Source organism: Tachypleus tridentatus, chromosome 2 (assembly GCF_004210375.1).
Source record: "Tachypleus tridentatus isolate NWPU-2018 chromosome 2, ASM421037v1, whole genome shotgun sequence".
NCBI classification, from domain to species: domain Eukaryota; kingdom Metazoa; phylum Arthropoda; class Merostomata; order Xiphosura; family Limulidae; genus Tachypleus; species Tachypleus tridentatus.
Window position 1 is genome coordinate 127,280,675 of NC_134826.1, and position 18,671 is coordinate 127,299,345.

Below are 18,671 nucleotides of genomic sequence, written 5' to 3' on the forward strand. Positions count from 1 at the left end.
AATTTGGCATTGCTTAAATCACCGCTTGCAACTGGTTTTAGATTATTCTATCACTGAGGTAAAACAAATGAATCACTTCAAAGTGTTTACAGATAAAATCTACACGATCGTTCACCAATCAAATAAAAACCAAATGGAACTTTCCAACATTTTGAAAGAAATTGGATTAGAAATTCTGAAGATTGGTAGAGTTTTGGGACCAAGATGGGCTGCTTGCAGTCTAAGACCAACACTTGCAGTATAGCGTGCTTATCCAACATTATACAATGATGGCTAACCATCTTTGCAAAAAATTTTTCGTAGAGGATTTACAAGAAATGATAGATATATTACAATAACTTTCTTTATTTTTTAACGCCCTTCAATCCAGAAATTTAAATTTCGCAAGAGCTGAAAAACTAATAAAAAGAACCATTAAGGCATTTGAAATATTCAAAGAAAGTAAGGGAACCTTTGAAAAGAAAACTGATGAAACCATTAGTTTTGACGCCTTTAGGAATATTGAGTTTGTTGAAAACCAAAGATATGTAGGCGTTCCTCGTCAAAACCACTGAAAACAGTAAAAATATGAAAGCCAGCCTGGTGGATTGTGATCACTTAAAATATAAAAATAGTGCATAAGAAAATGACAATAAAATTCATGAACTGGTAAACATACTTGAGCCAGATTCTTGGAATATTGAAGAAGTTGTTGTCCCTTGGAAAGCTGCTAAAGAGACATTATATGAATTCCGTAAGCTCTTTCATCACAAAAACAGCATTAATGATTTTTGTGAGTATGTGGAAAATGTTTTACGAAGTCGCCATAATCATGAAATTCTAAGAACTATACAAAAGACTAAAAATATCATCAATGATGTTGCTCTTAGTTCTGCAGAGGCAGAAAGAGGGTTTTCAAGAATGAATATCATACATTCAGGTAAAAGAATCTGCCTTACAGTTGAAAATGTGGCAAACTTGTAGACAATTAATTTGATTGGCCTCCTATTGGATTCATGGAAATCCACTTCTTTAGTTCAGAAAAAACAGCACACACACAGCCGATACAATAGAGTCAAACGTGGAAGGAATAAAGATTTTGACGACAATCAAGTGGTGATTTGGAAATATTTAAGGCATGCTAAATAAAATATTTCAGTAAGTTCTTTTTGTTATTATTTTTCATTGCAAAAAATGGGTGTGTGTAAAACGAGATAGAACTGGTTGTTAATTTTTTTTAATTCAACCACTGCCCATAGTCCTACTATTCTCGCCATTAAACATGAAGAAATGTTATGTATCAACACTATCAATTCATTTTAGAATCTTATACATCTCAATCAGATTTCTCCAACTTTGTCTTTTTATAAAAAAAAAGAAAACAGATTAAAAAATCACAACTTCTCCTGGTACGAACATCCCTTCATCCAGACTACTTCTAACAATTCGATGTTCTTTTTAAAATAATGAGCTAAAGACTGAACACAATACTTCAAAGGTAGCCTAACCAGAGAGCTATACAATTAAATTGTAATCTCTTTAAACTTGGATTCAGTACTTTTGTAGGTACAATCTAAAATCCTATTTGCTCTACCACGATGGCTTAAGAGACTGATCAGGCATTATACCAAGACCCATTTCTTTTATGACACTATTAAAAGTTATCCAAGTTGTTCCCCTGTGAGATAGAGGGAAGTCTCTGGAATTACAATGCTAAATTCAGGGATTTGATTATTCTTGGTGGACACAACAAATAGCATGATGTATCTTTGCTAAAAGAAATCGCATACATATCCAAATAGACTTACAATTTAAATTATGATAATTTACTTGCGTTATCTTGTATTTATTACAATTAAAACCCATTTGCCATTTATTTACCTGGCTCACAAATAATCCTAATATTTCTGTAAAGCATCAGCATTCTCTTCACTGCTAGCAACATCGAAGTCATTAAAATTATCAGTACATTTAAGTAATTTATTGGTTATTCCTTCATCTGTCAGGCCCGAATGCAAAATGTTTGAAAGGTTGTTTCTAATTTTTGAGGTCAAAAGCTAACACGCACTGGGCGAAGTCAGCATGCAAATTATGCTAATGCTACCGGGGTCTGGGAACATGCTCCTTCAGAACGTTTTAAAAGCATAGGTACTACAAGATTAAAACCCGGAAACAATTTTTGCATGAAATATAGCTTAAACAATTACATCGCTGCTTATATGAAATCAACAAATATCCAAAACGTTAAATACCATAAGCATCTCTCCACTGCGTACATGAGTGTCTATGTCATTGATATGAATAAAAAAAAAGTAAAGGTCCTAAAGCTTAGTCCTGAGGTACAGCAATTGTGACATTAATCCAATTTGTCTGAACTTTATTTATAACAGTCCTCTGCTTTCTTTCGTCCAGCCACCACATGCATCTAATAACAGGCTCTCTTTGAAGCAACGTGAGCTACTCTCTTTATGATATTTTCACTCGTAATTGTGAATTTATTAAATTATAAGATTGTACACGAAGGATACACAAATACAAAAACGCATACAAAACAGAAGAAACAATGTGAAATTTCATTATGCTTGACAAAATTAATGAAAACGAATTAGAGTACAAATTCGAAATAATAACTTAAAAATATAAGGAGAATAATAAATTAAAAATAATTAATAAATTAGAAAAAATATGAAATTACAAATTAAACATTCGATTTTTTACATATATACCCAGAATAGTTGTTAAAATATGAGAGCAACCCTCTCGTTTGTGATTGTGCATATCCGAAAGACGTTGGGACGCCAAGGATGGTAAAAGTCTTTGGGCCCTAGCAGCTGGTGGTTCATTCCAAGGCGGAGTACCAGCTTATACCTGGTTTTAGACAGTATTTTATAGTATGTCACCGGTACCCGTTCAAATACATACTGATTTCGGGAAAGCCAATGACGTACTTAAACACCGTCATGGTGTAATGAAATGTAAAACTATTGACTGGGAACCAGGACGGGCACGTGATACAGTATGGTTCTAGCCGAGACCCAAGGGATACAGAAAAGGCGAGACACCAATTTCCATATCCTATCCGATGTCGGACATAGAACCATCACATGGAGGACAGACTCCACCCGAGTGTGACACAATGGACAAGACTTGGTTGCCCTGATATTAAATAGGTACAAACGTTCTCTCACCGGTAGTACTACATTGTGAACGACTCGCCAGTGATTTGTACAATAACTATCAATATGGCGCACCGTCACCTGGCCCCAAATAACAACCCACGAAAGAGGATGATGATGATGTTGCTTTATCCTGTGAGTGCATTGTGGAGCCAGTAGACCATGATATTTTGACTCGCACTGGTTATTAGCCAGGGCAGCTGTTGATTTTTTAAACCCCAGCAGAGGTGCAGGATGGAATTTAAAAGCACATTTACTGAAGATGAATCCATTGGTAGGTGGGGGTGTATTTTTCCAATAATTTTAGTAATATATGGAACGTTACTATTCAAATCTAAATTTTTAAATAACATACACTCAGCTTGTCCAAAGAAAGAACATAGAAAGAGAGAAAGATAAATTAATGAATGTAACTGTTCTTTTAGAATTTTAATAATCTATTTCTTGTTATTATTCTTTATTTAACAGCTATTTTTAAAATTCAAAGTTACAACATAAAATTCACCCGTTAATGACACTTAAAAGGAGTTATTATTAAATACCACGACAGGAAGTACAAAAAATCCTATTTTTAACTTTGACATTTTGGTACCTCGGAGACATTAAACACTGATTACACTCTATTTTTCTCTGAATCAATAACGATTCTTACTTTTTAAGGGAATTTTACTTAAACCTCACACTGTACATTATACGTATTTACATTTAAAAAATTTTAGTATGAAAATTTTGTTCTTAATTAAGTTGAAGTTCCGTTAAAGTTTTTCACGTTGTCGTGATAGTAGTATAACGTTGTTAAGCAACACTTCAGACATTTAATGAGAGTTTGGTACGTCAATAGGATGACCTTGCTTATCACGTGTTGAGCGTATGTATTTGAGTATACCAGATTTCTCCCGGTTGGATTTCTCGTTGCAGATTGATTTCTAACATGGAGAATTCCGAAGTTTGTGATCAAATTTCTGGCATACAGGTTCCACATATTGATAATTTGTTACGAATTGACCCATATTTGAAACTTCACGAACATGAAATCAGGAGAAGGTTAGTATCCATACATAAGTTTAATAACAGAACAGTTGTGCATATAACAAAATGCAAATACCTTTCGTAGATGATAAAAACATGGTCCATTGGTTGGTAACTTCTGTGTTACTGTTATTTTATGACATTCAATCAAGATAAAATTGGTGTATTTTATCCTCAGATGAATTACTAATCAGTAAAAAGCGAATAATATTGTACAGGCTGTATTTCCCTGTTTCACAGATTTAGGTTTGTTTAATTAAAGTTATACTTAAAAGTTGCAATATAAGTTTTAACGCAATGATTTGTATGTTGCTAAAGTTACTTAAAACATTGAGAATGTAACCCATTGTATTTGAACTTTAAAGTATTAATTTTAGTTTTGATATTATAATTTATATTAAAATACATTAGGATGGTCAATGTCCACTAAAGTAAAAGTCTGGTCAATCTGATCATTTTGTGCTAGATTAACTAATCATTTTGTGCTAGATTAAAAAACAACCCCTCTTGACAAGGAAATTTTGATATGCATACATTTTTTTAAACTTAAAGTTGTTTATTTAGTGGGCATCAATTTTTTTAATGTTATATATTTATATTGTAGTTAGACATAGAATGCCTTTTTAAATTTAATATTGTGCTGTCAAAACCATTTCAAGATAACTTGTAACATTTGTAAATACTTACATGTGACCTAATTACAGTTTAACTTTTAATTATTAATGTTCACAGAAAGTAATAGTTTCCTCAAGAAAATTAGTAAGAAGGATGCAAACAGCAGTAACAGCACTTATGTTTTTAAAACAATTATAGGAAATTTGAAGTTATTTGCAGATGCATGTTCTCACATTTAGGTGTTTGATAGTCAAGAGTTTATTATTAGTTATATTAATAAGGGAATGATTTTATTCTTTATCTTTAACAAGGGAAATGACATCTCATTTTGTCTCAATTTTTTTTCCAAGCACTGGATGCAAATAAATTAATTCTGTAGTTGTGCTGATGACAGACTATTAATTAAATGGGACAAATAATGCACTATATAGAAATTTAAAGAAATATGTTGTTTAGTTTTAACTTAAATGTAAAAAATCTAAGAATTAAATGTTTTAACATTACAGTAAGAAGTGCTTATATTTAGTTTTGTCATTCTTTAAGCTTTCAACTTCATTTATAAATTATCATTTCCAATCTCAAGTTAATGATTAAAGTTTGCTTGATATAAAATGATACAAATCTAGTGATGGATGAGAAAAACAAATTTTAAACCAGTAAAACATTACAGAAAAATAAATGAAATATTCTAACAAGATATTTTACAGTTGTGTATTATCTTTATTAAAATTGAGTTACTCCTGTTTTGCCAACACTATCACATATGCAAACTGTGTAACTATGACTAGTTTTCATGGGTAAATTGTAACTACAGTTAATGCTGAAGGGTATTGTCACTTGTTTAGTCTCCATAAAGTTGTAACATTTAAATTTTCAGTAATTATTAAATTAATGGGTTTTTGATAAGTTTGTAAATTTAGTACTAAATGCTTTGCTTCAAGTAATGGTTTTTATCACCTGACCTCTCTCAAGCATTTTAGTTTCTTGAATAAAATTGATAATTTTTTCATTATGAAATTTAATTTACATTTTGTGATTTTAAAAGATATTCATTTTCAGGTATGGAGTATTTAAAGAGTACTTGAATAGAATAAATGAGTACGAAGGTGGAGTAGCTAAATTTTGCAAAGGATATCGGTATTTTGGAATTCATGTAGATAGTGAAAATGGAGTTTGGTGTCGAGAATGGTGTCCTGGTGCTGAAAGAGTTTTCCTAAGTGGAGAATTTAGTAAGTTTATTACAATTACTTGTAAAAGACACAAAAAATATTTAGGTAGCTAAATAAATTTCAGTGTGGTTTTTTTTAAGCTTTATATCCATTGTGGATACATCAGTATTCTAAGACTGTTGGACAAATCATTTTTTTGGAACAAAATACTCAAATCTTTCAAAATACATGCCATATTATGTATTTGGATAGTTATCCATGTGGTAAATGTTTCTCTTTTAGCTTTAGAATATTTTTTTAGAATATGTAATATGACAGATATTTTGAAAGATTTAAGTATTTTGTTTCAAAAAATTGAATATTTATTTTTATTTTAATGAATATTCTGAAAGTTTGTTTTTTTAGCATATGCAGGAAAAACTAGGACTAAAGTTTTCTTATGCTGTTCAAGAAGTTGTAGAGGTCTTGAAGTTTATGGAATGACTTATTTAAATTTATTTAAAAGTCTAATTAATATTCCTATTTGAGGTAATTTGTATTAATTACTAATAATATTATTTGTTTTAATAAGTAACATCAAGATTAAAGTATTAAGTTAGGGCTTAGTGAGGGTAACATGATTTCATGTGTAATTTAGCTTATTAGTATTCTTTGGAACAGACTAACTATATTGTATTGCTGTGTAAGTATCATCTAAAGATTAGTTATTTGTCACTTCTTGTTTTTAAGAGGAACTTTATTACTTTAGTTAGAAAATAAGGTAGTGATAAATAGTGTGATGTATTTAATATTAGGTTTAACAGCATTATCAATAGGCTACTTGTATTTAGTGTTGGTTATAAATTCCCACTTTCCAATGGTTAAAAGTAGTGTGGGTGTTAAATGCTCAGTTTTTAAGGTATAATAGGTGCAAAGAATGGGTTTCATTTTTGAATTCAGGAGTGGGATGCACCTTCAAGGAAGCTAACAGTGAAGCTATGTAATTTGTATGTGAAGTTTGTGAGCTAGAGGAGAAATATGAGCATATTTCAAGAGGAAAATATGCTTTGGAAACAGTATCCAATAGTGAGGTTCAGGAAACTGTACTAATAAGGTTAGAAATGGTGGATTTAATTGTAGTGAGTAGATTCTGTTAAGCAATGTATTTTAGCCTTAAACTTGTGTAGAGGTGGAGGGTAAAACTAAAGGATAAGTTGGGATGGGACTAAAAACCAAAAGGAGGTTGTAGGCAATTTATGTTTAGAGTATTCTGTGAGGTGAAAAGGGAGAAAGGAATTAGATTATGCTATTCATGGGTAGGAGTGTAGGTTATAACTAACAAAGCAGTGGTAGTCCTTGTAGTGCTTATAGGGGCTAATGATTTGGGGAAGGGTAAATCAGAGGAGCCAATTAAGTACAAATGATTAATAATTGCATTTAAAGAAAGGGGCTATCATAATTTAATTGTCAGATATTCTTATTTGAAATTATTTGTATTGATTACTAAAACTATAAGGTGATTTAATAAGATTGATAAATAATGGTATTATGATTTAAGTGTTAAATACTAACTGATGGAAGTATTACAAATGTTAGATTAAGCTTAGTGAATGTAACATGGCTAACTGCAACTTAGCTTATTGATAAGCAATAAGATGTGGATAAATGCAGTATTACATGATTATAATATAAAGATTAGTTATTTGTCAATTCTTATTTTAATGAATAATTACCTTAGTAAGAAGATAAGGGAGGACATTAATAGAGAGAAAATAATTTAGACTGCTGTCCAATGGCAAGGGTAGGTGATATAACTGACAAAGCAAGTGATGTAGAGGAAACTAGCAGTACTGCAGTCTTATGTATTGTACATGGGAATTGGGTTAATGATGTGTGGTAAGGTAGGTAAGAGGCACTTATTTTAAACTTTGTGGCACTCAAAGAAATAAGCTGTAATAACAATTCCCTCAGAGACATTGCCAAGATACCGGTCAATAGACTAGTTAAATTTGATGACATTAAAGTTTTAAGTGTTGTTTGTTGTAAAGATTTATTGTTTTACAAAAGGATTTGGATTAAATGGTGAGTTGGGTGGATAAATGATATATGACCTTTAATTATGATAAATATAGTGTAATGCACAAGGGATATCACAATCTGAATTATGAGTATAGCTTTGAGAATAACATTAACATCTTTATAGAAATAAAATATCATAGTATTCTGGTTCATCAGTCTCTTGTGCCATCAAAGCAATGTGCTGTTGCTGTTGGCAGGACAAATAGGAATTTAGGTTGTATGTATAGAAATTTTGAATACAAGTCTAAAGAGCTTATGCCATTATACAGGTCATTGTTTAGATCTCATTTAGGGTACTGTTTTCAATCTTGGACATCTTAACATACAAAGGACATTGAATTGTTGAAGATGGTTGAGAGGAGAGTTACTAGAACTATGCTTGATACGGAAGGGGTTTTCATACAAGGAGAGGTTAAGATCTCTGAAATTTTATCTTGAAAAAAGAAGACTTAGGGGGAATAGATTGAGATGGTTAAAATTTTTAAGAGAACTGAGACAGTTGATACTGTTGATACCTTTTTTTTTTTCTTGTTTAATGATGAGATTGGTAGGATTAAGGAACACAGTCAAAATTTTGAAAATGTAGGAGTCTTCTTCACCTGAGACACTTTTTGTTCTCTCTCTTTCTCTAAGTAGGTGATTGGTTGGTCCTTGAAACAGGTTGCCTTCAGATGTGGTGTATGCAATTAATTTATGTGAGCGTAAGGGAAAGTTTGACAAATACTTGAGGGATAAGTGCTGGATTTGAGTTTTTTAATGTTTTATTTAGTGGGTAAGATAACCTGAATAGACCATAAGGTCTCTTGCTGCCCATTAATGTTGTGGATGCTCAGTATTGCACATTGTTAAAATAATTCAAAACACTGCTATTAATTAGTCATTTTATGGTAAACAGTATAGCCCAAAATAAATAATTCAGGATGACAGAAGGTCTGCTAATAATTTACTTTAGGTTTTACTCTACTGATATAGCATGTGATCTACACAGATATCATTGTTTTATTGATTCACTAAAACATAGTATCTGTTCATGTTTTTCTTCAGCAAACAATAACTGAAGTTGTGTGTTCCAAAAGTGTACCTTAAATTTGGGTTATAATTGTGCTAGCTTTAATTGTTAATTTATTTTATTCTGACTAATTTGTCCCAAAAATGTTATGTAATGATTTTTTGTATGTATTGTATTACTTTAAAAGCCTTATTTATAATAAATGGTGCCAATTTAAAATAAGTTAAAACAGTGATGATAGTATCTATGTAGACTGCATAATATAGTATCACTCTTTTAATGTTCTGTTATTATTATTATACTTGTAATATTTTTTATTGGCCTTGCCTCCCCAGTATTTAATATAAATTTATGTTCATACAATCAAAATAGCTAAAGATGTGTACCAAGTAAATCAGTTTCACACCAAATTTTACCACATTAAAATTTCTACAAATAAACAATTTTTATATTGAAGTGTCTAAAGCATATTCAAGTTTCTAAATATATAAATTAGTGTGGCTATAAATAAGTTCAGCAGTCTTTTGTCAACTTTATCTAAACCATAATTGTCAGTATGATAAAATATTAACAATGAATGACAACTAGCACAATAACTATCTCCTTTCTTATGTATGTAATTATAAAAGCTATAGAAATGACAATAATATATTTAAGAATAAAACTAGGTTCTACAGATTTAAGGGTAGTTTTGTGTTGAGTTTTTCTTAAGTACTTTTTTTTTTCTTCGTAATGTAGACAACTGGGATAGACAAAGACACGCCTATAAAAAACTTGATTTTGGAAAGTGGGAATTGTACATTCCACCAAAACTTGATGGGTCTTGTCCAATTGATCATCTCAGCAGCATAAAGGTGTCTTATTTTTATCACTAGCTATGATCCAGTGCCATATAAAATTTGTTGTGCTATATGTAAACATTATATATATCTGTTGTGGTGCAAATAATTAGAGGTGTTTATTATCATTGATTATACTAAAGACTGGTTATTTCAGCATCAGGTAAGTGCTTGGTTACTGTGTCAATAACTTATTATTAATTGCTTATAACAAATGGGGAAAAGTGAAATCTTTATAATCTGGTGAATTCAGAAGTGTTTGTAGTAGCACAAACAACAAAATTTTTTTTCAGTTTATATTTCTCCACAGTGGGAATTTCCATCTTCTGTCACTCTTGATGACGAGAAACCCATTTGAAATAAAAATGTATCTCAGAATGACTGGTATGGGTATTAAGACTTTTATTGATAAGTAGAAAACAACATTTTGACCTTCCTAGGTCATCTTCGGGTTAAGAAAGAGAGTTTGCAAGTGACCGTTGTTGGACACATCTTAGGGACGAGAGTATAAACAGGTATGGGATTGTAGGGGGCTTTGCAGTTGGATGTTAGGTTATTAATTAGTATAGGTATGAAGGTGTTCCTTTATATTGGCTTAATTTTGGTTTTAGTTGCTGTATAAGTAGGGCTTTTTTGAATTTGCTTAATATTTCCCTGCTTAATATCTGGGTGTTTTTTATGGATATGTTGTGTTTATTTGATTTGCATTGTTACTGTAGTACTATGATATTGTGGGTACACTTTGTGGCCATCTGCTTGAGAACCAGCAATTGGTTAATGAGCATGCAGAATCAAGATCATAACTATTGTGACAGTGAAAACAGGATTAATTAAGAAAACTCTTAATTAAGAAATTGTTCAATAATTTTTGTCAAAATTGCTAATTAAAAATAACCTTTAATTTATGGTTACATTGCTACAAATAATGGATTAATAATCACTTTGGTTGGTTATGATTTTATAACTGATTCTTTCTACATCAAATAATTGTATTATAATTGTGTTCAAAGACATGGCATATATTTGTATCCTTTCACTGAAAGGAATATTCTGAAACATCAGAATATTGTCATAGTTTTTGCACAGTATTTAATTTGAGTGTGACTTTTGTTACACCTTACTATTAATTTAAGAAAAATAAATTAATAAAATGGATAAACTTCTTTTGTTTGATTGATTCTTGACATCTTTTTGCTACAGCTGTTATAATGTAACATTGGCCATAAGATTTTAAATGTTGATGAAATAGAACATAAACAATTTTTTTTTTACTTGTTTTTATTGGCTGTAAGAGCCTTTTGAACAATAATTATAAAACATTTGTATGATGTACCTTGTGTATATACAGGTTGTTGTTCAGACAAAGTCTGGGGATGTGGTTGACAGACTATCACCCTGGGCAACCTATGTCAAGAGGTCAAAAACTTCATTGGCTTATGAGCATTATTTCTGGAATCCTCCAGAGAATGAGGTAAAAATATGTATGTATATAATTCACAATCCAAGTCCTCATCATCTAATTTTGAGGACAGGACTTAGAATGTACTATGTTTGTATATTTTAGTATATGATAGGAAATATTGAAATGTATAATTCTACAGATTTCTTACTTCAGTATTACTTGTATTATATGTACTTTATGAATCTCCATGAAAATAAGCTACTTTTGTTGAAAAACCATTGAACAAAAATGTGAAAGAAAATGTGGATCTGGATTATCAAGAAACTTGTACTTTTAAAGATCTTTTGCTTAGGCACCAAAAAACCTTAACTCCTTTCTTTCACTAGAAAGCAAGATATGCCTAGAAAAATGTCTATTGTTACTTGAACAGGTTGTTTTGCCTATTAATCTGTCTTCTTTCTGATGTTTACAGGTTTTGTTATTGTTTTAATGGAAGTCTGTTGAAGTTTCATTGTGTTATCAAGAAACTAAGGTACCTTTAAATCTTGCAGGATTTTGTTTTTAATAAGGTTGCTGTTCATTTTACTATTAACTACTGCCATTACTTTCAACAGAGATACAAGTTTAAACATCCTCAGCCAAAGCAGCCTAAGAGCCTGAGGATATATGAAGCTCATGTTGGAATTGCCTCTCCTGAACAAAAAGTGGCTTCTTACAAGAATTTTGCAGATAATGTTATCCCTTATATTAAAAAACAAGGTATGCTGGAATTATTGAGATTTTAATTTTTTAAATAAGATTTTGAAATTTTAGTATGGTTATATCTGTGATGTTGGAGCACATGTCTAGTTTGAGTAATTATTGTCTGTGTGTAATATTCTTTGTGTATACAAGTTATTCTGTTAATTTACCTTTTTCTCATACCACCAATTAATCACTCAAGCTAAAACATTACAAAAGGTATATATTTATTGCATACTTACACATTCCTGCAATACTATGGTTTTTAAGTTTTCATTTCATGTGATGCTAGTGAAAATATAACAGCTAATTTTTTTTTCAACTTTTTAATTTTTGACGACAAAGATTTTGTGGTTATAAATACTTTATTTATACAAATTATGCAAATATTATTGTAATGAGGACTATAAAATAGACATATTTGCTGTTATATGCTTAGAAAATTGATTTTTAGTTGAAGATTTCTCCCACAACCTTACAAATAGAGTTTCATTTTTAAAGATTCAGTACCATTCATTAATAACTACTTAGGCTTTACATATTTCTTGAACTATTTATTTCTTTGGACATCTATTTTTGAATATGTGTCAAGTTTTATTTTTCATTGTTGCTTAACAGTAAGATCTTGTTTATTTTGACTTGCTTATAAAATTAATAACCAATTTCATTCAAGAAGACCAATCTGTATGGTAATTCTCAGCTTGCATTTTTAATGTGTTAGATTACAAGTACTAAGTAACAACTAATATCTCAAACTTAGATCACACTGTTTTCCAACAAATATGTTTTAAAATTAAGCCTCTTAAAGCTAATATTCATTGATTATGTATGATAAAATTACATATGATTCATATTGAGGGAAGTAACTGCTTAACAGCTGTTAATTCTATTGCAATAGGTTCAGTACAATATACAAGAGTTAATTTAATCTACACAGTTGCACATGTTAAGTATTTGCATTATAACTTTAGATAAAGCATGCGTATCTTCACAAAATTTAGTAGCCTTTCAGTAAAGGTTACAAGTATTTTGTACACAAATTCAAGCTTTTAATGAGATATTTTTACTAAAGATTTTTTTGTGATAATAGTGAGTCTGTTTTGTTATTGGTTTCAGTATAATCTATAAAACCTCCTAAATACATTTCTGACATTTTTTTTAGTAAGACCTTGTATTATTTTCTAAACTCTTAACTATGTGAGGTCTGTCACTTGACCAAGACCAATCTAACCATCATTAAAAAAAAAAAATATAAACTATGCTTTTTTGTGCTAGGATGACTACATATTATAACACAAATACAAATGTTTAGTCTAAGTAGTGTAAGTCTCATAACGCTCTCAATATATTTATTTTTTATGATACTGATCTTTCAGTTAGGCTTAGCTAAAATTACATAATTTGCATTGATGCAGTGCATGTGCACTTAAGTTTTCTATTCAGTGATATAAAACCATCCACTAAAACAGAGCCAAGACAGGGAAAACTAATACATGTAGAAATAAAATTATTTTTATTAAAATATAGAGCAATAAATGAAGAAGTAAAGCAAACAATTATCTCTCCCTGCCACAATTTTTGAATGCAGTTGCTGCTAGACATAGTTTGCTAACCCTTTTAAAATTTTGTATGTGCAGGATATCAAACAAATTTTTATACAGGTTTTTTATATACAGTTGAATAACCAAAATTGTTATATAACTCTTACATAAAATTCAACTATAATTTATTAAGCATAGTAACTAACATGTTTAGATTTTAAAAAAATATGTAACTTCGAGCAGACTAAAGAGACGGTCAATCTTCTTGAAACCTTCATTCGAATGAATATGGTTGACTTCTTCATAATTTAAAATGGCTAAGTAAACCACAAGGGGGAACATTCTATGCTGCTGATTGGTTATTCACATATCTTATGTTGGAGTAAACACATGTAGGGGATCACTTCCAAAAAATGGAAAGAGGTAAACAGGAACACTGTTTGATTCAGTACATAATCTAATTCTCTGCAGAACAAAAAAATGAGTCTTATTTTATATTCTAGCTTGTTAATATTACTACTTTGAAATCTGATTAATTTGTATGAAACTATAAACTCAGTATTTGGACATTACAAACATCTAATTTTAAAGTGTTCCATTCAACATACTATGTGGATCACCAAAAATCTATATTTAGGTGTCTTTTAATATTTACTTTCAAATTAAGAAATTAAATCATATAAAGTATTAGTTAGAATTATAATCTACAATTTGATTCCAAACTTATTGACATACATTCATAAAATAGTTGTTCAATGAAATTTTGAATGCGAGTCAGCGAATATGATGATATGGCTTTTGACTTGTGACCTATTGAGAAATGTTTAATGACACACGCACAGAGAAAACAATCTGTTAACTCTCTAACTTGGTATTAATATCACATACATGTGTCTATATTTGGGAAATTACATATATTTCAGTTTAATTTTTACTATATTAATTCCAAAATTGAATGAAAACTGCTTGTTTTTGCAAGTAATAGAAATTTCACAGTAAGGAAATGTTATCTATTTATTTTTGATTATTTACAGTGTATATATGCATGAAGCCATAAATTGAAAATTATCTGTTGCCTATGACCCATTGCTAAATCTCTTGAAATATATGAATGAATCTAGGTGATGGATACTTTGCAACTAAATGCATGCATATTACTGAATTAGTTCAGTATTTTCACAAGTACTTCAATTTTTTTCATTTCTACCTACAACAAAAGAGGAAACTGTGCTTATAGTATCAATGCTGAAGTAATATATGCAAGGGAAATGTTTGTTTTATTGTAAACAATACAGTGGTGAATAGTATTAAAAGCAGCATGAAAGTGATTTTAGTCTACTTCCTCATCACGTATTATAAAGAAATCTTCTCCATCCTTGATGTTAAAACTTGTGTATTTATATATAAAAAGTTCTTTAACAGGAATACTGATTTGTTATGTGCTTTTGTCAACTGTCTGTGTAATAAGAATTATTTAGTTTTGAATCATGAAAGTAAACTTAAAAGGGAAAACAGACTGAAATGTGAGATATCCGTTCTTGGAAAGCCATGTTCTGGATTCTAGTTTGGTTCTATAAATGGACATTTGTTGCCTTTAAACCAGTGCTGAAACATATCACTTTCATATAACTTCAGAACCAAATTAAAAACTGCATTACTGCAGATAGTCAGAGTATAGTGAAGTAAGTGTTAAGACTTGTTTATTGTGGTAAGTTTCAAAGAGGTAATTTATGATGTCACGAAACTTAAATAACAAAATGTGTATTAAATAGATAAATACAAAGTTGTGCTTGCTATTAATGCCCATAATATTTGATTTAGTACATCATTATGCCAATCTACAATTACAAATCTTGCACCTATGTTTGTTTCTGTCATATTCAAATATTGTATAGCTTATTTGTTCCATTAATTAAGAAATTGCATTGTATTTGGCTTTGTTATTTAAGATTAAAAATCTTTGAACATTTTACAACTTGTATGTTTAAACATACAAGACTGTGTACTTTTAAACATCTTTTATTCTAATACAGGGTACAATGCTATTCAGTTAATGGCAGTTATGGAGCACGCTTATTATGCAAGCTTCGGATATCAGGTTACAAGCTTCTATGCTGCTTCAAGGTAAACATTTTAATTTTTATATAAGGCAAAGACACCAGGAAAAATGATTTTCAAATCTCCATATGCAGATCAGAGAGTTCTCAGATGCACTTGTTTCTTAATTGTTGTAATTATTTGTGACTTGTATGGGCAATAATAGGTTGTAAATCTAGCCACTATTTATTTAAGCTCATATACCATTTTCTCTAGCTCTCAGGTGCTCTGTGTAGTAAATCAATATTTAACCAAACAGAGATGACTAATTAAAACTTGTACTATATTGGCACCTAAAGAAATTAAATAACAGTAAAAGATAAACTAGTAAAAATGCCATAAGAGAATTTGAAACAAGAATGCTTTTAAGTAAAACAGTAGAAAAGTACTGTAAGAGTTAATAACAATGTGGAGAAGAGATTAATAATTTAACATAATGCACAGTTATCATAAAGTTAGTATGGGTTTTTGTAACAGTTTGAACAGTATAATGGCAAAAATACATTTTCATAATGAATTATGAAGTGTATTTCATTGGTTTTCTGGTGTCACTGCAGTAATTGTTAAGTGTTTTAACATTTTGTATTGATGCTTGTCAGTATACTTGTATTTTTAGAAATCCTCATAATAAATCAGTTGAAGGGGAGTAATAGATCAGGAAAGTATGATAGCCTGGTATGATTGAAGTAGCAAATAATTTCCTGGTTCTCATCATGTCTGTGTGAGTGTTGTCTTTATGAAGTACGCTGGGTCTCCATTTTATGTTGTGTTGCTTTGCCTTGTTTCATTAGTAAAGCATTAACAAATTACTACCCATGTATTAAACAATGTTGCCTTGTTTTGTTACTAGGGTATTCAAACATCATTGATTGATTTTCCAGGTGAAGTAGTTACCAGTTACTACCAGACTTTTTAAAAATATTGTTGGACTACTTTACTTAGGTATAGTGCTCACTAGTTACTCTACAGTACTGTATTACCAATATGTGTGGAGCAACATTGCTGTGTTCTATTATTAGAGCATGTCTGTGGTGGAGTATGATACATTGTTTACTATCCAAAATGGTAGAATATGTAAATATGTTCTTTGTTTGCCATAGTCTGAGGAAGTTGTCTTTTCTGCTGCAGAAAAACCTTATTTCTACTCTACAAAAATAGCAGACACTTAGTTATAGTGAAATGTCCCTTGCCAAGGAAGCCAAGGGAATCAATGAACTTTGGCACTAAACTGTTTAGTCTTTTAATGTTCTTGCAGACGTTTTGTATTGTACATTGTAGTTAAAAAAGCTATGTTGCAACCTTTAAAAAGTGTGGATTCAGTAGTGGATTGAAATTATTCTGGAATGCATTCCCTCATGTGTAGCTTAACATTGTTTGTTATATGTCCCACTTTCCAGGAACATATAATGACATATAAAGAGAGAACACCCTGTAGTTATATGGTTTAATGTACTTTCTTGCATGAATGTGGCATCTGAGAAATATCTATGCAGATTGTAAATTAAAATTAGTAGTGAAAGTGTACATTGCAACTTGTGGGGAGTGTATGGATGAGGGTCAAAGTACATGTGCTGACCTTTTACAAAATACCATTCAGCATGGTATTATGTATGTGATGCCAGTTTTTAACTGTTCTTCATTACTGATTTAGTGACATTTTTTGGTATAGGAGGGTAAATACCAGATACAGTATACAGAAATACTCAGAAAAACGAGGTTTGTATTTTGGAAGTTTTATAAGTTATGCCAATTCAAAAATATATCTCGAATACAAGTGTGTATGTATTTGGTTCTTAATTTTTTGGGGGTGTATGCACAACAGACTTTCACATTTTGCTAAAAATTTGCCACATTTCTTGTTCTAAGTAAACTTGGAAATATTGTCAACATTTTTTTTTTCAATAATGAGTTGACCAATGAACCTATCCTGTGCAAATTTGGTTAGCATGAAGCTTCATCAACATGATCCCTTGTTCTAAATACAACATTTTGATAAAGGTAGAATTATGATGATCCATTCCATCTGTTGCTTATACAGTTGAAAGATATCTTAGTACTATTTAAAGAAACATGTGGAATGGAATATTTCACCAATGTGTTCCACAGTTTGCTCTACAAACAATTCCAATTACCTTTGCTACCTTTATGATCACATGATATTATTTTACTGTTTGAATTGTACTGTATTTAACTGTTTTATCTCCTTTTTTTTTGTTTCTGTGAAAAACCTTGGTTACATTATGTAAACATATTTCCAATATATGAATAATTAGTACCATAACTAATCATTTGATGCTTAAATAGCTAATCTTGAATTTGTGAAACATTTTTATCTTAAATGAAAAAGTATTTTTAGACATTAGTTTTTGTTTCTTTTTTTAAATTGAGAATTATACAGCAGAATGAAATTTTTATGGTTTAACTACATCAGTTATAAAAATTTAATTTTGTTTTTAAAATTCAGTCGCTTTGGTACCCCAGAAGAACTGAAGGAGCTTTTGGACATTGCCCATGCAAATGGTCTCTATGTTCTCTTGGATGTTGTACATAGTCATGCTTCCAAAAATGTCCTAGATGGACTAAACCAATTTGATGGAACAAATTCTTGTTTTTTCCATGACAAAGGACGAGGGGAACATTCCTTGTGGGACAGTCGCCTTTTTGACTTCACACAGTAAGAATGCAGTATTTATATAATCTACCGATATGTGTACTTCTTTTACAAACTTTTTGAGTTTGAATATTTTAGTTGACATAGTTAACATGTAAGTTTGTGTGCATGCTATAATACCACTACCATGAAAAGTAGAAATATTCATCACCTTTTGTACCTGTGGTACCTTTTAAGTACCACCATAAATAGCCACATGTTGATCTTATTTTGTAAAATTCATACATATATTTTGATTCTTTTTCATTTCACCCTTTTACATAGTAAAAAATTCTCCATTTTCATAAACATTGCTGCAACTACAGAGTGAAAGTTCTCTTTAAAGATCATTGGCTGCTTTACTTT

The 18,671-nt window shown here is 30.4% G+C and overlaps 1 protein-coding gene across 1 annotated transcript in view; it reads left to right on the forward strand.

Annotated features, from left to right (window-relative positions):
- The first annotated feature begins 3,777 nt into the window (after positions 1-3,777).
- Positions 3,778-18,671, forward strand: part of AGBE (1,4-alpha-glucan-branching enzyme) — a 35,592-nt gene continuing 20,698 nt past the window's right edge. The window contains exons 1-7 of the mRNA XM_076490861.1: positions 3,778-4,199; positions 5,859-6,028; positions 9,774-9,889; positions 11,223-11,345; positions 11,891-12,035; positions 15,592-15,682; positions 18,120-18,329. Of these exons, the coding sequence (XP_076346976.1) occupies positions 4,087-4,199; positions 5,859-6,028; positions 9,774-9,889; positions 11,223-11,345; positions 11,891-12,035; positions 15,592-15,682; positions 18,120-18,329 (968 nt within the window). The 5' untranslated portion in view covers positions 3,778-4,086. The remainder of the gene's footprint in view (positions 4,200-5,858; positions 6,029-9,773; positions 9,890-11,222; positions 11,346-11,890; positions 12,036-15,591; positions 15,683-18,119; positions 18,330-18,671) is intronic.